Source organism: Sminthopsis crassicaudata, chromosome 4, assembly GCF_048593235.1.
Source record: "Sminthopsis crassicaudata isolate SCR6 chromosome 4, ASM4859323v1, whole genome shotgun sequence".
Taxonomy (NCBI): domain Eukaryota; kingdom Metazoa; phylum Chordata; class Mammalia; order Dasyuromorphia; family Dasyuridae; genus Sminthopsis; species Sminthopsis crassicaudata.
In genome coordinates this window covers 296,260,471-296,284,750 of record NC_133620.1, presented here as the reverse complement: position 1 = coordinate 296,284,750, position 24,280 = coordinate 296,260,471, and the positions used below count along the sequence as shown (strand labels likewise).

The 24,280-nt window shown below is 44.0% G+C and overlaps 2 protein-coding genes across 6 annotated transcripts; one reads left to right on the top strand and one right to left on the bottom strand.

Moving 5' to 3' along the window:
* The first annotated feature begins 285 nt into the window (after nt 1-285).
* On the top strand, nt 286-17,464 carry FXR2 (FMR1 autosomal homolog 2). 5 transcript variants are annotated; one of them, XM_074311797.1, is made up of 18 exons: nt 629-767; nt 1,792-1,844; nt 5,907-5,959; nt 6,285-6,378; nt 6,941-7,012; nt 7,155-7,303; nt 7,533-7,626; nt 8,238-8,354; nt 10,556-10,726; nt 10,904-10,982; nt 11,283-11,392; nt 11,593-11,679; nt 11,947-12,157; nt 12,280-12,477; nt 12,581-12,781; nt 12,878-12,973; nt 13,078-13,181; nt 13,446-17,464. In XM_074311797.1, exons 5-18 carry the CDS (start codon nt 6,998-7,000, stop codon nt 13,533-13,535), a joined length of 1,722 nt encoding a protein of 573 aa, XP_074167898.1. In that variant the 5' UTR covers nt 629-767; nt 1,792-1,844; nt 5,907-5,959; nt 6,285-6,378; nt 6,941-6,997; the 3' UTR covers nt 13,536-17,464. The 5 variants fall into 5 exon arrangements, with proteins under 5 accessions (XP_074167896.1, XP_074167895.1, XP_074167898.1 ...); XM_074311794.1 differs by lacking the exon at nt 1,792-1,844 and having other exon boundaries at nt 288-767; XM_074311795.1 differs by lacking the exons at nt 1,792-1,844; nt 13,078-13,181 and having other exon boundaries at nt 286-767.
* Nucleotides 17,396-22,866, bottom strand: MPDU1 (mannose-P-dolichol utilization defect 1). Its single transcript, XM_074311800.1, has 7 exons — nt 22,698-22,866; nt 20,065-20,130; nt 19,783-19,915; nt 19,314-19,399; nt 18,993-19,111; nt 18,721-18,831; nt 17,396-18,466 (listed from the first exon to the last, which is right to left on the bottom strand). The coding sequence occupies exons 1-7, from the start codon at nt 22,828-22,830 to the stop codon at nt 18,338-18,340; spliced, it is 777 nt and encodes a 258-aa protein (XP_074167901.1). The 5' UTR covers nt 22,831-22,866; the 3' UTR covers nt 17,396-18,337.
* Nucleotides 22,867-24,280: the final 1,414 nt, after the last annotated feature.

The following is a 24,280-nucleotide window of genomic DNA, read 5'->3' as shown; positions in this document are numbered from 1 at the left end:
CCCTTCTGCGCAAGCGTAGCTCAGGGTGTCCTGCATGTGTGCGTGCATGCGTGTAGTATTAGGGGTTAGGGGTAGGGTTAAAGGTTTCAGCTCGGGTGCGCGCGCTAACTAGTCACGGTCACGCGCTCCTCGACGCCTGCGCCGTACTTTTTCTCAGGTCTCGGCGAGGGGCAGGCGGGTGCTGAGCGCGCCTGCGCAGTAGACAGCAGTGCCGGCGGCTGTGGCGGCAGGGGGAGGGAGGCGGAGGAGGCGGAGGCGGCGGCGGCGGCGGCGGCGGCGGCGGCGGCGGCGAAGGCGAAGGCTCAGCGAAGGCGCAGGCGAAGGCTTCCCGGGATTAAGTAGTAGCTGAGGAGACGGCGGCGGCGGCGGCCATTTCCCTCACAGTGGCGGAGACCGAGGCGGCGGCGGACGGGGAGCGGCCCGGCCCCGGCCCCCTGCTCGTCGGTTGTGGCGGGGCCGGTGTGGGGCCTGCCCGGCTCCCGCCCCCTGCGGCGTCCCCGCCGGCTCCTCCTCCTCCCCCGGGGGGGCGGCGCAGGGGGCCCGGCCCGGCCCGAGCTCAGGCCGCTGCCGCTGTCGGAGGAGGAGGAGGAGGAGGAGGAGGAGGAACAGGAGGAGGAGGAGGAGGGTCAGGAGTAGCAGCGACTGCAGCCGCAGCAGCAGCAGCCGCAAGCGGCAGTGGCCCCTCCATGGGCGGCCTAGCTGCCGGGAGGGACATGGAACCGGGGCTGCCCGTCGAGGTGCGTGGCTCCAACGGGGCCTTCTACAAGGTGAGGCGGTGCGCTGGCCGGGGACACCTGTCCATGCCTGCAGGCCGGGGAAGCAAGGGGCTTTCGGGACTCCTCCTTGCCCACTTCATGACCCGCCTCTAGGAGATACTTCCCGGGTCTGTCTCCTCGACCCCCCCCCTTCCCTAACCCCTCAGTGACTGCTCCTGATCTCTCGTCTGCTTCCCTCCTACCCGGGGCAGAGACAGTCATTCCTCCTGCTCCCCCAAAGACCTCACCACAGGAACACCCTTCTTGCTCATCCCACAGCTGACCTTCCCTTCTGTATTCACCAAAGGTTAAGACTTTAATTCTGTTTTTGGGTAACCCCCCCCCTAAATCTGGGAGAGACCTCAGTCCATTATCTCAGAGCCCCTCCTACTTTGTATTTACTAACTGAGGGAGAAAAAGGATGAAACCGAGCTCAAATAGCAGTAGCACCCCCTGACCTCTAGGAAGTCTATGCTCTGCCATTCATTTTGCTTTCTCATTCGTCGATGGCTTCATTATACAAGTCCTCTACCTCCATACTTCTACTTTCCACGCAAGACCTACCTAGACTATTGCTTGATCCGGGTAAGGACCAGTACATTTATGCATTATCGATGTCATGCCCCAAGCCGAGTTTGTTTTTCTCAAAAGGGACCTCAAGTGAACCCCTTTCCCAGGAGTGAATACCCCTTTCTTTTATTTTTCCCTAAGGTATTTCTGTCTCTGGAATGTTCCCTGTAACTTCCCTATTTGGGCGTTCTCCACAGCTCTTTTTTAGGGAGTCCCCTTGAAGGACCCTTTTTCTGTACCCAACCTCCTCTCTAAAGGCATTTCTGCAGAGGTTCCTTCTTTTGTCCACACCCTTTTCTACCCACCTCTAATTTGGTTTCTGGGGTATCCTTTCATAGGTAAAATAATTGAAGTTGAAGACTCATTGCATCCCAATATTTTTCTTCTTAATTCTCTAATATGGGGGGGCTGGGACGGGACATCCTTGTAACTTACATCCTGCCAACGTTTTTGTTCTACCTCCCAGGCCTGAGTTTGAACATATATTGTAGCCTATCCTACATCTGGAAGAACTAGAATGTAAGTTCCTTGAGGGTAGATTGTCATTTTTGTCTTTATCCAGTTCCTAGCAAATAGTTACTTAATAAATGTTTGTTAAAATTCTCCTATATCGCCACATATGGGGAGAGAGCTTGCTCTCCCTTCCCTCTCCTCCTTTACCCAATAGACCCCTGTACCTTTGAGACATTCTGCTCCCTTTCTTTTCCAAAGCATATTTCACATTATAACTAAAAAGAATTTGGTATTTGCTATGGGGTATATTCTTTTTTTCTATCATCTGATAGTTTTCTGGTAATCTGGGTCTCAGTTCACTCCTAATTTAAGTAGTTAACTATATAAACTTAGTCTAATCAACTTGAATCTTATTTTCGGACAAATGCTTTCTTAAGCAAAAAGAAGTACCTTAGTTGATTCTTTGTCATTTCTTTCCTAAACCCAGGAATTTTAGATTATGTGATAATGCAGAGTCTTTTCAAAATGGCACCCCAGAATAAACTCTTGTTTCCTCTTGGACCCATCCCATAGCAGCATTTCTATTTGCCCTGGCAAAAATTCCTCCATTTCTAATTCTGTGTGTCTGGTAGCATATGCTTGTCCTCACTCTTTTTCCCCCTTACATTTCTCTCTTTTGAATTGTACTTCCAGATGCCTACTTAATCTTGACTGTTCTTTGCCCTTTTTTTTATAAACCTCCAATCTTAAATTCTTTGGGTTTTAGGAGAAAAAGGATTTTGAGATTAAGTCAGAGGTTTTATTGTTCTATAAGATGTTCTATTTAGTCTTCTTTCATTCTTCTGTTTATTGGTATCTAGGGACCGTTTCTAGAGAAGATGGATCTCTAGTAAGAATCATCTAGATGAGAGGAGATTCCTTCTTTTCACCCCTACCTCCCCCCCCCCCTTGTCATAAACACAGGTAGTTTAAACTTCTTTTAAAAACTCAGTTGCTCCTCCTATATTGTATTAAATCTTTCTCCTTAGCAAATGTAAATATGGTAAAGGTGAGAATTTGATTTAAAGTGAGGATGGGAATTGAGTATTTGTTGGGAAACAGAGCATATGGATTTCTGTATGCTGACATTTCTTATTTAAATCTCATTTCTCCCATTTTGAAAAGACTAGAATACCTCAGAACAATCTATTTACATGTCTCTCAATGACAACTTTTTTTTTTTTTTTTTTAATCTCAACCATTCTCTGCTGGACTCTTTATCCTTTTGTATTTGAATATTTTTTTCTCTCTGTCTTTAGAAACAGTTTTCATGACTCAACAGATCACAGTAGTTAGTAAGAAAGGGCTATATTGTTTGAAAACTATATCTCCTGATATATGGGATCCTGATAAGGTTCCTTTCTCTCTCTCATGGATGTGGAATCCTGTTGTATATTCTCTTCTAAGAGAGACTCACCTCTTAACAGGAGGCTTCCCTCCAAAGAGCCTCATGTATTTCTACTTCAATCTTTGGCTTTTTCAAATTCCATTGTCAGTCTACTTCTAAGATAGAAACATAGCTCCTGATCTGCACAAGTGCTTTGACTTGGTTGATTCTTCTCTTTAGGCAGGTTGGCCTCCCCTGAGAGCTCCCCATAGGCTCATCATATTGATGCTAGACTTAGTTCAGAAATTGATCAGCAGAGACCACTGCAGCTCTGAACTCCCTAGCTCAAGAAATTCACCAATCTGTGTCCCTTGTAGTAAGGTTTTTGTGCCACCATGCTCAGCCTCCCATTTTATTCTAACAAACCTTCTAAACTCAACCTTCAATTTCCAATTCTCTCACATGGTGCTTCCTGCCAAGATTATATTATTTGGGGAAAGTTCCATAATCAAAGTTAAATAGACTTTAGTTGTGGTAATAAATAGGAAGAAGCTATCATGCCTACTTTGTTTTGGAAGGATGAAGTAAGGTTTAATTAGAGTCTCCCCATTTGGACAATGGAGAGAACCTCATGCCTGTTCCCCTTTTTCCTCAATTTCTTTGACATTTCCCTTGCTTCACTGAATAAGGTGGGGTTATTTAGCAATGTCTCAGTCTCTAGGAAACAAAGCCAGTTGATGCCAAAGTTAGTGAACCAAATGACCCTCTAGTCAGCTGAACTGGCTTCTCCTTGTCCTTGCCCTTTTTTTTCTCTGTTCATATTCTCTACCTGATAATTAGGTGAGGTCTGAAGTAGGCATTCAGTTTCCTCTACTAGTTCTTGGGGGAAGAAACAGTTTTTAAAGGTGGAGTAAATGACATTAACCTGCAAGGGTCTGAATTCCTGAAAAGAATTTTGAGTTTCAAAGATTATGGTTAGAAAAACATCACCATAATTATGGATGGTATTTCTCCCTAAAATCCAAATTTGGGTGGTCAAGGAATGATTGGTTTACATTAATAAATAAGGATAATAAATAAAAAATAAATAAATAAGGATAGCTTTTATGAATAAGAGCAGGGATCCATTTTTGAAAAGAGCATGTCTTCTGCCATGCCCTCTTTCCCCATTCTGAGAAACTTTCCTTAAAAGGATTTTCCAGAATAGCTGACACTGTCTTAATGAATAGAAGCTCAAAGATATTTTATATGTATAATAAGCCAAGGCAGGTGTGAAGTCCTAATGAGTTTCAGATTATATTTTAGTTTGTTATATAAATGTTAGATACCATTGTTATTAAATATTATTTACTTTGAGAATTAGTAAAGTTCTAGAGAAAAATTGGGAAACACATTACTTATCCTAAAAGGAAATTGAAGGTGATTTTGCACTAAGTTAACTTTATATTCTCAGTATAAAGGAAACTAATAGTATAATTGAAAAATCCAAGGTGATGTTGATAGTTATGGTGGGAATAGGCAGAGAAAAGTATTTATTCTTTAGGATAATTTTTATCCTTATCCCATCTGCTCCCCAGCCCAGTTTTTTTTAAGGAAGAGAGGAGGGAAATAAACATATATTAAATGTCTATTACATGCGAAACACTTTACTATTAATAATAGCAGCTAACATTTATATCTCTCTGTTCTAGGCACTATGCTACATGCGTTACACATGTTTGGCTCATTTAATCTTCACAACTACTCTAGGAAGTAGATACTATTTCCCTTTTTAAAGTTGATACCAAAGTATACAAAGCCAAGTAATTTAACTCAGGGTTATACACAGTTAATAAATGTCTGAAGCTGGATTGGAACTCAAGTCTTTCCAGGCCCATTGATCTATTTTGTACTACCTTAGATTTAATAAAACTTTTAGAGTACATTCATTATATGAAGATGGGGAAAGTAGAAACAGATAGTTGGACAGATGAATATAGTCACCTCAGTTTAGAGCATCATCTCTATTTGGGTAGGAGTACTTTATTAAGTTAGAAATAGTTCTTTGAATCTGTGTCTCTGCTAGAACCTTCATCACCTTCCTTTTGTTATCTTATTTTTATACCCAAGTGTCCCACTTCTCTAAATCCTTATCCCTTCCCCTTACAGTGCCCTGTTTTACCCCACCACCATTTCTTCTTAAGACCAAGGCATCTACTCCCTAGGGCAGTATGGGGATGCCAGGTTTCCTCAAAACTGTTCTACTATGAAGAGGAGATAGATCTTTGTCTCCTCTGTGTTCCAGGACATCGTCTTGTCTTTGAAGATGATTGTTAGTACTATTTAGTTAATGCTTTTGGTATTTTAATTGGATTGTAGCAGCCTGTTGAGCAGAAAATGGAAGAATTGTGGGGGAGGGGGGATGTCTCTGGGTTTCTGGGATCCAGAAGGAAGTCCACTACAGCTCTGAAATCACTATCAAAAGAGGTTCACCAACCTCAGGTTACCAAATTATTCCCCTCCCCCCAATCCCTACCCTTTTCTCTTGTTCTAGTGGTTTGCCTTTTGCCAAGTGTCTCCCCATCCCTTAAAATACAGACACACTTTTCTTAGAATATGAATGTGTGTCTCTTACCCCTCTCCTGACTCACCTCACCCAGATTGCTTCTGTCCCCCAGAACTCAGGTTTCCTGCTTCCAGCCTGCCCCTTATTCCCTTCTGGAGTTCTGAGCTGATGGTAAATCTCCATTTTCTTTCTCACCTTACTCCGCTACCCACTGTAGGGTTTTGTGAAGGATGTCCATGAAGACTCAGTTACAATCTTCTTTGAGAACAAGTAAGACCTGGGGAAAGAAAATCCAGGATGTCTAGTTTTCAGAGAGGGTTCCAGGGGGTGGAAGCTAACAGAGAAGAACTGATCCTAAAAGAATTGCTTTGGGGAGGAGAGAAAAGAGTTAGGTATGTAGTCCCAGGAAAGGTGGAGGGGAGGGATAATGGATAAAAGAAATATTGGGTTCTATTTGGAAGAGCCAGGGATTAGGATTTGAGATAAAATCTTCTAATTCTGAAGGAATGGAAAGCAGGGGGAATTGCTCTGGGAGTATTCCCATTTGGGGAACTTCCATCAGTATGAGGCTCTTCACACACTGTCCCATTTACAGCTGGCAGAGTGAGAGACAGATCCCCTTTGGGGATGTTCGACTACCACCACCCACTGACTACAGCAAGGAGATCACAGAAGGGGATGAGGTAGAGGTAAGAGCTCTAAAGTTACTTAAAGTAAAATACAGATACTTTCTCTTCTCCTGTCAGCTTACCTCTATCCTACCCCATCCCACTTTACTGTCTTTTACTTGTTTCTTTGTCCCAGTTATCATTCATCTAAGAGCCTGGATATCTCTTTATTTGTTAGACTTGTTCAAAGTGTTCTCCTCTCCTTCACCACTGTTTGTTAAGTGAAGAATGATAAGGAGAGTGCCTGTCTTGACTGAAAATATCTGTAAAAGAGGGAACCTTACCCCCAGGTGGTTTTAATTTCTTATCTTAAGCTTTCCTGCATGCCTAAGGTCTTGTGAATTTCCTGCTGTTGTTTCCCTGCTGTTCTGATATCCCACATTTCAAGAGAGAGTCCTTTCCATTAAAAATTCCATAGTTTTAAGATAATAGAGAGGTTTCATGGCTTCTTATCCATTCTGATTAGCAGCTGTTGTCTGGTTTCTTTTACTCTTGGTTTAGAGGGGTTCTACTTTTTTTTTTTTTTGTAGTTACTGGGCAGTTTCCAAGACTACCTCTGTTTTCTTCTCTAATTTCCATCTAGGTTTATTCCCGAGCCAATGAGCAGGAGCCTTGTGGTTGGTGGCTGGCAAGGGTTCGGATGATGAAGGGAGATGTGAGTGATCTTGGAGGGTTAGGGAGTGGAACAGGTAGTATTGGAACCAAGGGTAGAAAGTTAGGAGGAAGTAGAGTTTGAGGATGATTGGGGATTTGATTCCAGACTAAGGATTGCTGTCTTTCTTATTTCATCCCATCAGTTCTATGTCATAGAATACGCAGCTTGTGATGCTACCTACAATGAGATTGTGACCCTGGAACGGCTCCGACCTGTCAATCCCAGTCCTCTGGCTACCAAAGGCAGTTTTTTCAAGGTTACCATGGCAGTTCCTGAGGATCTGAGAGAAGCGTGAGTGTCAAGGCTCTCCACAGGGAGTGGTATCCCTAATTCATGACTCTTCCCATGGCCATCCCACCTCTTACCTTCCTTTTTTCCAGCCTCCCCTTTTCTTTCCCTATCCCTACCCCATTTTCTACTTTATATCCCCATCCATTTTCTCCTATTAGTTAAGATAATTTTCCTGGGTGCTCCCTTTCTGTCCCCCTGTACTATCTGAAAGTTTGTCACTTTTCCCTAGCTGCTCCAATGAGAATGTCCATAAAGAGTTCAAGAAGGCTTTGGGAGCCAACTGTATCTTCCTAAACATCACTAACAGTGAGCTCTTTATTCTGGTAAGCATGTTTACCCATACCTTCAGTTTTCCCCTCCTTTGTACTTCTGATCCTTAGCAGAGAAAGAGGGACCTGAGGGAATTTTTTAATATTTTTAATCAAAGGACAGAATACTGTACTTGCTTGCTCTTGATCATGATTTTTTTCTTGGGAATGAGGCTTCTTACCCACCAGGGTCCAAAATAGCATAGGGCAAAGGGTAGGTTTTCAGCTCCTGACAATTCCCTTGAATCTCTAAGTGTAACTTAAAAATGTAGCCTTCATTCTTTTCTCTAAGACTACCCTGTTCCCATCCAGTTAATTAAACATTTGTTGAATGTTTTCTTTGTGCCAAGTGCTAGGACCACAAATGAAATACCTGTTTGTGTAAGCACAGAGCTAATACTTTAATGATCCAAGTCTTAGAAAATGATTCCTTTCTGTGCCTTGAAATTACATCTTATTTCCTCCATTTGTCCTTCTGTTCCTCTATTTCTTTTAGAGACCCAGATAGCTTCATAAACTCCCATTTTCCCTGAGGACCCAAGTATCCTAGTGCCCAACTCTTATCTTCACTTTTATGTGGAATGGGGAGGGAGGGGGGAGAGTAGTTAACTTCTCTTCCCACTTAGTCAACAACAGAAGCTCCTATAAAACGGGCATCCTTGCTGGGTGACATGCATTTCCGAAGCCTTCGAACCAAACTGCTGCTCATGTCCCGAAATGAAGAGGCCACCAAACATCTAGAGGTGAGTTCTGATCTTGTTTCCCCCTACTGTAAGGTCCCTTCCCCTCTTAGAACACTTAATTCAGCTCCTGTTGAACCAGTAATCACATAGGTTCACTTGATTTAATTCAAATATATCCCATCAACTCGTGTCATAAAAAATGTTGGGATCCTTTAGGATACCTGGATTGTCGTCCTAGTTGTTTCATTTGCCTTCTTTGTAATAGTTACCCCATACATTTATTTGGCTCATTATTGTTTATGCTTTCACATACATATACATTTTTTATTTTCACAGTGACAAGTATTTGATTGTGTGTAGAGAGAGAGAGAGAGAGAGAGAGAGAGAGAGAGAGAGAGCTTTTTTTTTTTTTTTTGAGAAAGTTTAGGCCCAGAGAAATTGTGACTTGTTCAAAGTATTCAGTTCATTTTACCTTTTGTAAATGGGGTTAAACTTTCTGGAAAAGAGTAGCATCTTTAGTCTCATTTTTCCCTTTTCACTATTATATACTCATTCCTCTTAAGCTTTCTGTCCTGTTTTTTTTTTTTTTTTTTTAAACAATACACAATTTTAATTAAAAATACATACATTCTTTTTAAAAAAATGCATAATATAACTTCACAGTATATTTTCCAATTCTTTTTTTTTTTTTTTAATTTTTTTTATTTTATATATATATATTTTATAATATTATCCCTTGTATTCATTTTTCCAAATTACCCCCCCCTCCCTTAGTCCCTCCCCCCGACGACAGGCAATACCATACATTTTACATGTGTTACAATATAGTCTAAGTACAATACATGTGTGTGAATATCATTTTCTTGTTGCACAATAAACATTAGAATCCGAAGGTACATGCAACCTGGGCAGACAGATATTAGTGCTAACAATTTACATTCCCCTCCCAGTGTTTCTTCTCTGGGTGTATCTACCTCTGTCCATCATTGATCAACTGGAAGTGAGTTGGATCTTCTTTATGTTGAAGATTTCCACTTCCATCAGAATACATCCTCATACAGTATCGTTGTTGAAGTATACAGTGATCTTCTGGTTCTGCTCATTTCACTCAGCATCAGTTGATTTAAGTCTCTCCAACCCTCTCTGTATTCCTCCTGCTGGTCATTTCTTACTGAGCAATAATATTCCATAACTTTCATATACCACAATTTACCCAACCATTCTCCAACTGATGGACATCCATTCATCTTCCAGTTTCTAGCTACAACAAAAAGAGCTGCCACAAACATTTTTGTCCTGTTTTTTTTAACACGTGGCTCTTCTTGTTCTAGCTATGTCCACTTTCTCTGTTAACTTCAGGAGGTTGCTCTAGATAAACTCTAATATACGTGTATTTACTTGATTAATTTGGGTTTGGAGTAGAGATCATCTTTCCATAAATATTTCTGATTTCTGGATTCAATTTTAGCTTCACATCTTGGTAAATTTCTGTAGTGGACTTGTAGATCTCTTTCAAGACCTGGATACCTTGCATACCTAAGACTTATCCTTGTCTAGCATTTTCTTTTCCCTTAGGCCTATTTTCAGTGCTTCTTGATAAAGTTTCAGCTCCTTTCCTATAGGAAATGAACTTTTCTGGAACCTCCTGTTGAGGCTATTCTTTTCTACCTTTCTTTTTACCTAACTATGGTTTATTCCCACAGACTCCTTGTTGTCTTCTTCAAGATTTAGGCAGCCTGTCTTTGCTTCTCAGGCCCTGATTAGGAGTTAAACCACTTCTATTTATCTTGAGATTCCTTTTAACCCTTCCTCATTGTAAGGGAAAGACTATAGTGTTTGAAAAAGTGTAAGGTGATTCTTGAATGGTATTTTATGCTTTTGCTTATTTCAATGAGTTATCTATCATATCTTTGTGATATGAGCTTTATAAGAATTTTCCTCTGAGATAGGTAGAGCAGCTGTCATTTAGTAGATGTAACTTGAAACAGAAAGATTGTGATTTGTCCAAAATAGCAAAGCTTAGCAATATCAGAAAACTTTTTTGCTACTTGATTACTAGATTTCCTTTACCATGAATTTCTAAGCTTTGGCAAGGAAATGTGTCACAAGGGTTAGTGGCCACTAGAAGTTGTAGTTCTATTCTTTTTAATTCATTCTTTTCCATGGTCCTTGGTGGTCTTAATCACACAGAGAGAGGAACTTTGAGTCAAGTACTGTCTGAGCTGTAGAGAAGTCCTAGCTGACTTCATCTTTTCTTCCAGACAAGCAAGCAGCTAGCAGCAGCATTCCAGGAAGAATTCACAGTACGGGAGGACCTAATGGGACTAGCAATTGGGACTCATGGTGCCAATATCCAACAGGCCCGAAAAGTTCCTGGGGTGACAGCTATTGAACTGGGCGAGGAAACTTGCACCTTTCGAATCTATGGGGAGGTCAGTACTGGGAATCCTGAGGGGTGAAACAGAAAATATACTGGAATTCTTCCCCTTTTTTTTGGATTTTAGTGTTAGCACATTTTCTTTAAAAGAGGGTGGTGAAAGGAAAGAAAGCTTAAATTTCTAGGGCTCAGGCCCTGGTGTCCAGTAATTATCTTCCCTCTCTTTCTTCAGACCCCTGAGGCATGCCGGCAGGCCCGAAGCTACCTTGAATTCTCTGAAGACTCTGTCCAAGTGCCCCGGAACCTGGTTGGTGAGTCTAGATAGCCAGTGATCAGAATGAAGCAGGGTTAGGGAGAAAAGAGGAATTAAAAGTGTAGAGTTGGGGACCAGTGGGAGAAAAGGTAGAGAATGGGAGATATGAAGGGCTTTAAACAACTGGATATCTAAGAAGGAACTTAGTAGGCTTCTACTGGATTGAGGACTGGACAAGCAGAAACTCTTAACAGGAATGATAGAAGAATTCCAAGGATATCTGGTGGTTTTCATCTTGAATGAAATAAATCTCTTACAAAATAAAAAACTGTCTATTATCTTCTTCATCCTTTAACAGGCAAAGTAATTGGGAAGAATGGGAAAGTGATCCAGGAGATTGTAGATAAGTCTGGTGTGGTGAGAGTTCGAGTGGAAGGTGATAATGACAAGAAGAATCCCAGGGAGGAGGTATTGCTGAAAAATAGTTATTTGGTTTTCCCTGGGAAGATGGGTAGGAGCAAGTTCTTAAGGATAAGAACTTTTGTATGGTGGGGTTAAGGATAAATTTTGCTCAAGATAGGTCCCCAATATGTAAACTTATGTGAAGATGAGGGAAACAGGTTTGCTCACCTTATCTCTCTCCTTACTGATCCATTTCTTCCCGTCAGGGAATGGTTCCTTTCATATTTGTTGGCACCCGGGAGAATATCAGCAATGCACAGGCTCTCCTGGAATATCACCTCTCTTACTTGCAGGTACTAGGATTGTCTCCATGGGAGGGAAATAGGTCCTGAGTGTCTTGAGGAGAATTGAAACTTTTAGGAAAGCTGGGATCTATGGAGACTATCTCTGAAGAGAACAGGGCTAATGGGCAGAACTGGTTACCTGATTTGTCCACATTTAGGATCTGTTTTTGTTTGTTTGGTTTTTTTTGCTAAAATCTTATTTAGAGAGGTTTGGTGGTATTAAATTTTTCTCCTTTCTCTGGCCCCCAAATAATTTTTTTTCACTTTCCCAAACAGGAGGTAGAACAGCTTCGCTTAGAAAGGCTACAGATTGATGAGCAGCTTCGGCAGATTGGGCTGGGCTTCCGTACCCCTGGAAGTGGCCGAGGGAGCAGCAGTGGTGATAAAACTGGCTATGCTACGGATGAAAGCTCTTCCTCTTCCCTCCATGCTACTAGAACTTATGGGGGTCGTGGCCGTGGCCGTAGGACAGGAAGTTCTGGCTATGGTGAGATTGTGATGGAGGAGAAGTTAGGTAGTGGAAGGAAAATAAATTGTATGCAAAGGCCTTTTCTTTGGGACTTATATATTTTTTGGTAGGGAGAAACCAAATTGACTTCTGTTCCCTAGGCCCTGGTTCAGACCTGTCTACTGCTTCTGAAACAGAATCTGAGAAACGAGAAGAGCCTGATAGACCCGGACATAGTGACCAAGATGCCTCTAGCCGAGGTGAAGAAGGTCGTAGAAGACCAATGGGGGGTCGAGGTCGAGGGTCCAATCCTACACCTCGGCTTCCCACAAAGTACAGCACATCTTCCATTAGCTCAGGTACTGAGAGAACAACCTAATATTCATCTGAGTCTTGGAAGGAAATGGGATAGGAGCTGATAATGGAGAGCCAAATGCCAAAAACCCTCTTCTAACTTCCTAGTCCTGAAGGATCCTGACAGTAACCCCTACAGTCTGCTGGATACATCAGAACCAGAGCCCCCAGTTGACTCTGAACCTGGAGAGCCACCTCCAGCTAGTGCCCGGCGCCGAAGATCCCGCCGGCGCCGCACAGATGATGATAGAACCATAATAGATGGAGGACTGGAGTCTGATGGACCTAACCTGGCTGAAAATGGTCTAGGTGAGCAGGATTTCCTAGGTCACTGAGATAAATGGGGCTTGGGAACCTGGAATACCTCCATTTTCTGAATATCGTTATCACTACTCTCCCCTACAGAAGAGGAATCAAAACCCCAACGACGTAACCGAAGCCGTAGAAGGCGAAACCGTGGTAACAGGGCAGATGGCTCTATCAGTAGAGACCGGCAGCCAGGTGAATAGCCAAGATTCTTCCTTAGACTTGAGAGTTGTGATGATAAAGGATTTAGATAGAATTAGAAGGCTGGGGGATAGACATTAGATCCCTTCTTCTCACAGTGACAGTGGCAGATTACATTTCCCGGGCAGAATCTCAAAGCCGGCAGAGGCAGCCCCCTGAACCCACTCATGTTCCTTCCGAGGACTCCCTCTCAGGACCAAAGGTAGATGTATATTGGTGCTTTCTTCTTCCTCCTGTCCTAAACCCCCAACTTCCATCCCACCTTTGTCTTTACAAAGACATTTGTAAATGGCATTGGCATTGGGGAAGAGAAGCCTTTTTTTCTGATAGATGGGGTGGAGGGGTAGGGTAGATTTGGGTGGTAAAGCAGAGGTTTGAGTTCACAGGGCTTGGCCTCTGGGAATTGTAAAGAAAAAAAAGGAAAGGACTCTCATTACCTTTTTCCTCTTCCTTTTTTCCCCTCCAGGGTGTCGGCAAGCTTCCTAAGGGCCCCTCTGAAAATGGGGAGCTCTCTGCGTCCTTGGAGCTGGGCAGCTTGGTGAATGGAGTCTCATAAAAGTCCCTCTACCCCTCCCTGTATCTCTTCCCTCCCATCTTGCTTGCTACCCAACAAGCCCTTCCTGACCCGCATTGGAGCTGCTCTTGTCTAAGGGGGGAGGGAACAGTGGCCACACTGTGGGTTTTCCCCACCCCCCAGGGGCTTGGGGGTGGGTGGGATGGTGTGCTTGTTACAGGGTCACCCTCCCCTCTTTGTCCTCTCTGTCTACCCACCCTATGGTGAGGGGAGCCTCCCCCCATCAGACTGGATGTGCCTTTTATCCTTTAATGCCCCAATCTCTCCTTGGCCCCCTAATTCTCTCCCTGGCCTGTTTGTGGGGAGGGTCGTCTTGTACCCACCCAAATGTGATGGTTTGGGGGATTCCCTTGGCACCCCTTCTCATCCTGTCCCCCCCTCTCTGGGCCTCATCACTGTGGAGGATGGGGGTGGTGTCATTGGGTGGGAGGCATGGGAAGGGGGGTTTGAAGCAGGGGTAGGGGCCTACTAAGGTCTCTGGGGGTGGGAAGTAGGGGGGCAGACTTTGTCTGGCTAATGAGAAGGTGTATTTATTTTTCACTGTACAGTATTTAAAAAGAGAATAAAAAAATCCAAATGGCTCCCTTCTTTCCTCCCAGTCTTGTTTCTCACATGCAGCCACATTGTTCCCTTAATCATTCCCCCTTGTCCATGCCCCCAACTCGGCATTATCACCATTTCCATAAACTATCTCTAGAGCACCTTAACTCTGGAAATGATGCCTTTTCTTTTCACCCTTCCCCTAAGTCAGGATGGGGCTACCCAAGTGTCCCCACCCAATTTACTGCTAAGTGAGTTGGGCCTCTCCTATACTTTACCTTGCCTTAGCCTACTGTGACTCAGGGGATGTCCCTCGCTAGCAATTGAGATTTGGGGCTAAGGCAACTAGCATAATCAATTTAGTTTATCTTGGAGTCCCCTAGGGCCAGGATTGCGCCCTGAAGATTGCCCACAAAGTGAGGTGATCACATTTTTTTTCTCGAGCTCTAGACACCAATAATAGTTCTGCTGCTCCAGTGGCCAAATTTGCTCTCCCCCAGCTCCCCTGTAGTTTGAGGATGTAAAGGAGCAGAAATGTAGGGTTAGGATAACCCTCAGCACCAGAAAAAGTCACAGCTTGAAAACCTGCCAGGATGACTTAAGAGAGATTACCTTAAAATTTCCCCTCCAAAACTTCCTCAAAGACACTGGGTTGGAGAAAATCCTGAAACGAGCCAAGCTGAGAAAAGAAAGTACCCCTTTTCTAGGATTTAATTTCACTTGCCGTTTCTGCTTTAAGGTAGTTCTAGACCTAAAATTACTTTGAGGACAAATTCCAGGGGCGCTGGGAAGGTGAGTGAGTCTTCTGGAATAGAGCTATGGTTAGGAAGAGGAGCCCAGAGGAGAAAGAAATGGGGGCCTGGAAAAGTCAACCTGAGTGCGCCGAGGGGCGGAGAAAACGGAGATGGAGAAGGCCCTCGAATAGGGCGGGATCAGGCTTTTAAAAAACCTTTCCGGGGTTAGGCCAGCCTACTCCTTTGACTTGCCGCCCCACCTCCGTCCTCCCATCCCCTTCCAGTCCCCTAACCCCCATCCCCCAGGGTGATAGGAGTTAGAAGGTATCCTCGGAAACAAGTAGAAAACGAGACTAATGACTGCAGAAAGCCAGTTGCTCTAGAGCCGGTGAAGCGTATTCATACCTTTTCGAATTACATCTTGAAAGATTGGGAGGGGTGGAGACCCTGGACTTGGGGGGGGATTCCGAAGAAAAGCTGTGGAGGGAGAGAAAACAGCTCCAGCCAGAGAGAACCCAGCTACCTGCCAGTGCTCAACACTAGCTTTTCGGCCCTGCAAGATTTGAAATCCTGCTGAGTGGCCATACACAATTAAGGACGACGAATCTGGGGACAAGGTAGCACAGATTATTTTTCTATTTTCGTTTGGGGAGATGGAGAAGGACTGAAGAATTCTGAAGGAATCTTTCATATTAGATCTGGGATAATCTGACCTTTCTAGACACCGGATCCAAGAGCATTTCCGAGCCTCCTTCCTATCTGCCCCCCGCTCTCCACTTAAGACTTGGGCCCTGACACGCTCTGCATCCACTATTTTCGCATCTTCCACTTCCCGTCCCTTTGAAGCCGAGAGTCCAGGGATTCCCGGGAATCACCTTTTCACGAAGGTGAAGCGGCCCGGGAACGCATTCATGGTGTGGAGCTCTGGCCAGCGTCGCCAGATGGCGCAGCTTCACCAAGAAGCACAACTAGGAAATCTCCAAGTGCTTGGGCGCGCAGTCGAAATTGCTGGGGGAGGCGGAGAAGAGGCCCTTCGTGGAAAAGGCGAAGCGGCTCCGGGTGCTGCATCTGCGCGATTATCCCGATTATAAGTACCAGCCGTGTCGCAAGACCAAGAACACAACCTGGGCCGTGGAGGGCTGGAACTAGCCAGGGCAAACGGGGGCAGCGGCAACCTCGGCGCCGAGCCAGGGTGGAGGAGTGGGGCCTTCGGCTTAGCCCCATTACCCCTCTTCTTAAGATCGAAGGTTGCGGGTGAGTAATGGCCAGGGAGGGAGGTGAAGGCAGAAGGACGAGGGACTTTACACCCCGAGGCATTCATCTTCCATACTTTTCTAGAGGACCTCTGCGCCTTGGAAGAGGGTTGAGATAAAGGTTGGGGAAGGATAATTGAGCGCACCTTCCCAAAAATTCGGTGTTAAGTTTGGGCGGTTGAGAGCCTTCAGCCGCAGAAATAAGCAGCAGTAGACCATCTAAATAGGAAGACTGAAGCTCCCGGGTTACTGGCAAAATCGGTGGCTTGACCTAGAACCTGGGTTGGGAGTGAATTAGCCAGTGTGGACCTAGAGAGGATAGGGAGCAGGATTCGAGTACACAATGTCTCATTGCAGAGCTCCCCAACTACTGCGACCAGCCACCTCTGTGTCTCTGCCAAATTAATATCCTTACATCCCAAGTACTCATTCTGGGTAGTTGTGTAACAAGGACTTTTGGCCATATCTTCTGTCTGGGTTCCCGCCAGGATGAGACTAGGAAACAAGCTTCTCTCTTCACTGTTTTCATACCCCATCAACTTTCACATTCTCAGAGTCCTGTCCTTTAGCTGACCCAGCTCCCTCTCTCATCTCCTAGTGCTGAGAGTTGACAAACCTTCTCCAGGTCCTCTCTGGGAAAGAAAAACAGCTGGGGAACATACATGCCAACTGATGTCAATATGCCACAAAAGGCGTCTTAAGCCACTAGAGGTCCCTGTCCCACTGATATCACCAAACAGGATCTGGACATCCAGGCTATCGTCTGAGCCTGAAACAACCTACTGCTCCTCTTGTTTGTCCCAAACAGGTCTAACTCGAAAGCTGGGGAATGTAACTCAGGAAATCTGCCAACACACTCTCTCCTAGAGAGGGAACCACAGAGAATTCTGGGTTTGAGAGAGTCATCAGGCGTCTGGAATCTAGGGATCTCAGGAGATTATGCATACCAAATTAGAGAGATTTGGGATTGAGGGAGAAACCCAGGTTCTCACATTTCCTCTTTTCTTTCCTCACAGAGATCAACACTGTAAGCCAGAAGCCCCCTCCCTCTGTTCCTTTCCTCTTGGAGCTTTATTCAAGAGGAGCTCTTGAACCCCTACAACCCTTATTCCCCTGGCCCCATTCTCCTCTCCTGGGTCCCACCCCTAATCTATTAAAACACAGGCCACAAAATGCCAGGAGGATATACATATGCATCTCCCACCTTTAACGCAGATACTCTCCCTTAATAGCAGTATCCCCACAATTATACTACCTTCAGGTGACTGGACACCTGAATTCTGAGGGACCCAGTTAAGAGTGAATGCTGGATTACTTTTGTATTGAATAAAATTTTTTTTTTATATATTGTATGTTTTATAAAATTAAACTCTGACTTTGAGTATTGGTCAACTTTTTGATTTCCTCTACAGCCTCATCAACCCAGGGAATCATCAGCAGGGCCCAGATCTGCTTCTCCACACAAGACTTGCCCAGTTGGGGGTGGAGAGGCCTGTGGTTATGTTGAACCATTCCCCTGAACCACTTCCCATCAGGCTTGGAGTCTTACATAACAAGGATGGGGAAGGCCTTAAGGTTCAAAAGTCAGGGATCCCACCGAAAAAAAGACAGCATTAACTTAGGTTCTGGTTAGCTGTCTCTCCACCTCTTTGGTTGCTGACTATATTAGTGTGCAGGTGTCCACCTTCCTTCATCTCGAGAATCTTGATGGGAGAGGGTGTTTGAAGAGGACCAGGCAAGGAGATACTTTTCTAGGATAAACAGGTGAGAAACATAGCTGGGAATCAAAAGGAAGAGGAGGAACAAAGTTCCCTTTGAGCTTTGCCAAGAAATCAGAGGTCCTATCATGGTGATGAATAATTAGGACCATAGATATAAAACTAGTTAGCCACAGCTAATATTTTCATGGTCCAAAGCCACTATTAAAAAGGTCCTATGTCTTGTTATCTTCTTCACAATCCATTTTCAGCCTGGGTTGCTCTGAGGGCTTTAGCCCTTCTTGAAGCTCCTCAACATTGGAACAAGAAGCTAAGGGGAGTGAGGGGAGGACTGGGAAGTCTGGGGATTGCTGTTTAACAAAGTTAGCACAGAGGAATCAAAAGGTGGTGGGAGCACAGCTCCCAAAAAAATGTCAGTTTTAGGGGTGAGAGAAATCCAGGTTTAAAAAAAAAGGAATGAAGACCATACTGGGGGGAAAGGGGAGAGGGCTTCGAGATACTGTTCTGGCTGGGAAGAGAGGAAAGTAGCATCCCAGACACTATTGATGCTTCTTTTCCCATTTCTGAGGAATCCTGACATTCCAGTAATAAAGGAGCTGGAAAGCAATGAGACCATTGCAGATGGAGGACACAATAAAAGTCACAGCCATGAGAGGGTCACCCGTTTCCTGAGGATAAAATAGAAACAAAAAATTATAACAGAGTTAGAAAGTGAGCAGAAAGAAAGTCCAATCCATTTAGAAGAGGCCAGGGAGATTTAAATGATTTGCCAATGCCAAAGAGGAAGTAAGTTTTAGAGGCAGTGGAATCTTGATTCCCATTCTGAAAGAGGCCTAAATAATCTCATTTTCAGGAATAAATTGACATTTCACCAGTAAGGGCCTCTAGGAAGGTAGAGACAGTTCTCTGAGGGGATCCTCACCTGGAGAGAAGTGAAGATTCGGGCAAGGGAGCCAGCAAAGAGTAAGAAAACGGTGATTGCTGACAGGTGACCTGTGTGGCCATTTTTGTAGTTGGTGATCACTTGGAGCAACTAAGGAAAATCAAAAAACCTTTGTGCTCATCCATTTCCTGTCCTTTCCCCATCACCTAGAGTGTTCTTTAACCCTACCCTTTGCCCATCTCCTTACCCCTCCTATTTTGTCCCTCTCCATCTCTACCCCCAAAACCCTCTTTCCCCTCCTCCACACTCACCCTCCCCATGATCACAGCGGGCATATTGGTGGCCTGAAGCAGGGTGACCACAGTCTTAGGCATCAGAGGTGAGAGTAATACCAACAGGATCAAGACATAAATGCCTAGTAAGGCCATACCTGGAGGAGTGCCACGGAAAGATCAACTGACAATTCATTTTTCCAGTTTGCCTACTTTCCCTGTTTTGCTCCCACAAAACCTCAACCCTTCTTCTATTATGATGCCCTAAAGTCTTTTGTGCCCCATCCATGCAGGATTGTAGGGAACCCAGCCCAGAGCTTCCCCTACTTTTCCCTTATTTGGGGGGGAGGGATAGGGTACCTCTCATAGTATGTCCTCTGTAGTGTAGGATCAGGAAGCAGATGGTAATGGTCTGTAGCATTAAGAACAAGGCCTCACCCCAAGAGCTGAAGGGAATCCAAGACATGGGTCAGAGCTGGACCCAATTCTCCTAAATCCTATAGTCTTCTTGAGGTCTACATCTCCCAAGGATTATCCTCTATCAGAGCAAGTGCCAATCTGAGGTTCAAAGGAGTTGCCTAACAACATTACCTCTCTGAGAAGTTGGCAGCCAGAAACACAAGACTGTCCTTCCCATGGCTTCTGACCCTGACTGGTCTAATTTCCTCAGTTCCCAGAGCTTTGAATACATAATATTCTCATTAACTGTTTGTTTTTAAGGGGAGGAGGGGAGAGAAAGGGAGAAAGATGGGTAGAGAACATTCCAGTTCTTCACCCTCCTGAGGAAGTAGTTATTACACTCCCAAAGCCATTTGGGGCCCTCAGTCACCTGAATGGGAAGCTGTTGGCCACACTATAGACGATGGTTCCTGTCAAGGCCACCAGTTCTAGAAGAACTGCCTGGAGGCTCAGTCCTTCTGTGCTCTTCACTCTCAGAATTTTAAAAACTTGAGGTAGTTTCACTGTGAGAGGGCAAACAGAAAATAAGAAAAGTCATAGTCTGTGAATATAGATTCACTCCCTTCTCAGCTATGTTTGCTTTCTGAGGAAAAAGGGGGACAAATTCACTTGGGATCAGAGAAGCCATCTCTGATTCCCAATGGACACTCACCCAGCAATGAGCCAGCAACAATGCCAAATCCCAGGCCTTTACTGATTAGTATCTTGAGACAGGGAACTGGAAGGGGATGAAAAAAAGAAAAGAGAGAGATGTTAATAAAGACAAAGCCAAGGTAGAAACTACAAGTCCAACCCTCATGTCCCATAGCCTCCTCTGAAGGCAGAGGCTTGTGCCTGCCTTCCAATGCCAAGAAACCAAAAGGTATAGGAAGAGAGAAGATTGTAGAGTGTCCACACCCTATCTTTCTCCATACCCTGTCTACTTTTGGCCCAGCCTTGGGGACACTACCTCTCTCTACTGCTCTTCTTTGAGAACTACCTCGGAAGATAGCCTCATAGAGTCTAAGGTCTTAGGGAAAAATTGGACACCCTACCCTCCCTGCACCATTATCCTACCTTGGCTAATGTCCCAGTTCTTCCTGCACAACACTGTCAGACTCAGGAAAACTTCAGGATTTGAAATTAAGAGATCTGGATCTTCTAATTGTTACCTCTGTGACCTTGGACAAATAAGTTAAAATCTCTGAATCTATTTCCTCATCTGTCTGATGAGAGGACTGGAGTAGAAGATCTCAAAAATCCCTTAGAACTCTAATTCTTATGTTACTCCTCTCTGGTTCAGTTTTCTTATTTTCTATAAGTGTATAATACTAGTACAATCCAACCCACTTCACTGATGCTGTGAGGAAAATACTTCAAAAACCTTAAAACCCTGTATGACCCACTATTATTATCCTGATGCACCTGCCCAGAAACCTTCAATGGTGCTCCCTCCTTATCAGTAATTCAAAAGTAATTTCTACTGTTACCTTTGGCCAAGCCTCAATGCTGACTTTTCCCCACTACTGTTGAGCTCTTGATTTTACTGTTATTCCCACTCAGAACACCCTCCCCAAACCCTCTCCAAACCCACTTATTGATTATTGCATCTTGATTTTCGTCCTGATGAGTGTTAAGCCTCTTCTCTCTCTATGGTGGACTTATTTATTAGCTGCAATGTATTTCTCTATGAAGATGACTATCATAATGATCTTTATATCTGGCCCAAACCTTTCTCCTGAACTCCAATAACAAAATGTGCTTATTACACATTTCAAAATAGATGTTCCATAGACATCTCAAATTCAAAATGTTCAAAACAGAATTCATTATCTTTCCCCTCCTTCCCCCCCAAGGCCCATCCATCTTCCTTATTTCTGCTCAAGGAATACTTCTGGTCACATGAATTGACAAAGCTGCTGCTGCTAACAATACTAGTTAGCTTACCACTTTAAGGTTTGCAAAGTGCTTTACAAATTGTTATCTATTTTGATCCTTATAACAATATAGTGAGTCAGGTGTTATTTTGCAGACAAAAAAGAGGTACAGAGAGATTAAATAACTTGCTTGGGGTCACACAATTCAAGTGTGAGGCTGGTTTTGAATTGGTCTTCCCGTAGAATCCAATTACTCTGCCACCTTGCTGACTTGATGTTAAATCTTAATTTTTCACATTCCCTTCTCCTATCAAATTTTGTCTCTAGCAATTTTACAACATTTCTAAATCTTTCTATTTGCTGGTGACTCAAGAAGCCACCACTCCAGTTCAAGTACTTAGCACTTGGTCCTTTTCTCTCGAGTTTCTTTTCTTTCAAATTCATTCTCTATCAAAGCAATTTCTGACCATGTCGTTTTCCTATTTAATACTTTTGAGCGGTTGCTTAAATTAACTTTAGGATCAAACAAAAATTCTTCTGTTTCGGCCTCTCAACCTGAGCCCAATTTTACCTTTCCAACTTGATTATGACTCCTATTCATATAGCCAATGGTCCAGCCAAACCAAGCTTCTTATTGTTCTTATTCTATAATATTTCCAGCTTTTTCACAAGTGTTTCGTGGGATTTGAAGTATTCATCTACCTCCCTGATGAGCTCCAAAAGGAGCCCTGACACGGTACAACTTCAGTGGTCCTTGCCCTTCTATTAGCACATGACCTAACCTAGGGGAGGAGGATAACTTGTAACAACAGTGTGGAAGACAATCTGCTTTAAATGGTCAGCGTTCTGGACTTGAGACAAAATACATGCATGTACACATATATCTACGTAAATCTCTCTACATGTTGATAGATAAGGATACATAGATATATCTCGCCATTTATTATGGACACCTAGGTTTAAATCTTAATTCTTCTGTGTGACCTTGGGCAAATCACTTCACTTCTATTACAAATGGATATTCAAGCCTACGCAATCTATACCACTCAGCCACGTGGTGTAAAACACACTAATGAATGGAAGGTTTGTTAAATTTATCAGCCACGGTCATTATTAGGGCAGACTTAACCTTAGCAATTCCGGTACCAACTAAACAACCTGAAAATTTAATTAAAAGTCAGCAGTGGCTCGAACTGGAGCCTTCATTAACCACGCCCCCGCCCACGGCCCCCGTAAAAGGAACCCGGCTTCCCTTCCCATGTGGGACTGAAGGCACTTCCGCCCTGCCCACATGGCCACCCTTAGTCACTACCATTCGAAAGGTCATGACAGTGGCTGCCATGATCTCGTGGTTTGATACGATACCCCATCCCGAGCCCACCCTACATCCCAGCGTTCGGAGGATCACATGATCCTGGAGAGAGCTCACCATCGAGCAAATCCAAGTGAATAAAAAACCGATCGTAGCATTTCTCGGGCAGAAGAAAAGGCACCAGAAGCTGCTTTAAAGGACCTTCCGCTTCCTCCGCCATCTTGCAAACTGATCTCTTCCGCCTGCCCATCTCTGCCACCTCCCCGCCCGGCCTGCCATTAAACTTTATACGCAGACGCATGCGCATTTTCGTACTTCCGATTCCTTTCCTCCGGCGTTCTCGCTTGTGCGCACACTAGCATTCTTCCCCCGGAAGTGTTTCCCTTCAAGGCGCAAAGCGCCCCTTTCACATCATTTTTATTTCTCTTAAAAAGGAGTTTGTAGTGGTGGAGGGAGGGCCGGACTAATTGGGGTGGACGGAATTTTAAAAAGTATGTGCTGTTTACGCTGTAATTTGAGGATCCTTTTTCGTGAATTAGATGAATCTCATCACCAGTGAGGGCGCCCTTGGCGCCATTTTGTCGATTTCCTCCCAATCAGGTTCTTTGTCTTAAGAGGCCTAGAGCGAAAAGCCCAAATACTTTCCCACTTTTTTTAAACCAGAGCCTCTCAAGTTACCAGAACCCACCCTCGAAGAGGTGGTCCTGGTGTACTAGGCCTTATACTTGTCCCTCCTGTGATTTTTCCAGAGCTCTGGAAATAAATAGCCCCACCCACATGATGTCGTAGAAAAAGATTTTAATAGAATTATCCTCCAGCAAGGTTATTATCCTTATAACCCCAGAGCTCAGAGAAGTGACTTTCTTCGAATTAAAGTGGACAAGTCTATTGCTGGCAGTCATCTTGGATCTTTAGGTTTATGGACCCTTCCTCAGGCTCATGAAAGTCCTTTCCCACGTCCAAGCCCCTCTGGGCCAAGGCTTTTTCCTGGGGTTTCTGGAGGTAAGGTAGTTGGACCGGTCCCTCCTGGGAGAGGTCATCCAAACTGCCCAGTAGGACCATATTTGGCAATGTATGAACAGAAGCTGGAACGTACAGGGCCATTTTGTGGAAGTACAGGTTTTATACCCTGTGTCCTTCTAGGGGTAGTGAGTGGGATGCTATTGCAAATATAAGGCTTTCTAGCAGCTCTTTAGTGTCTTCTATTCGAAGGACATCGTGATGTGTAGGAGACAGTGGTGGGATTGCTGGATTCCCTCCCATGTTACTCTTGTCCAAGTAATGCCTTGCCACACTCATTTGGGAGTCATGGGTTCTATATCCCCAGAAGTACCTGATTATTATTACAAATAAAATCTGATATCTTTTATTGATCCAGATTAGAAATGGATGCAGGGTACCATTCTACAACTGATACTGGGGGTTGGGAGCCTGGCCTTAGCAGGCAGTTCAGACTAGAGATTTACTATTCCCAAGAGTCTCTCAAGGTAGGTCAGGGTAGTTATTTCTCCCATTTGGTGTGTGTGTGTGTGTGTATATATATATATATATATATATATATATATATATATATATATATATATATATATATATATATATATATATGAGGGAATACAAGCAAGATCTGATGTAATATTTGGCACTCTTCTGCTGGAATACAAGCAAGATCTGATGTAATATTTGGCACTCTTCTGCTGGCT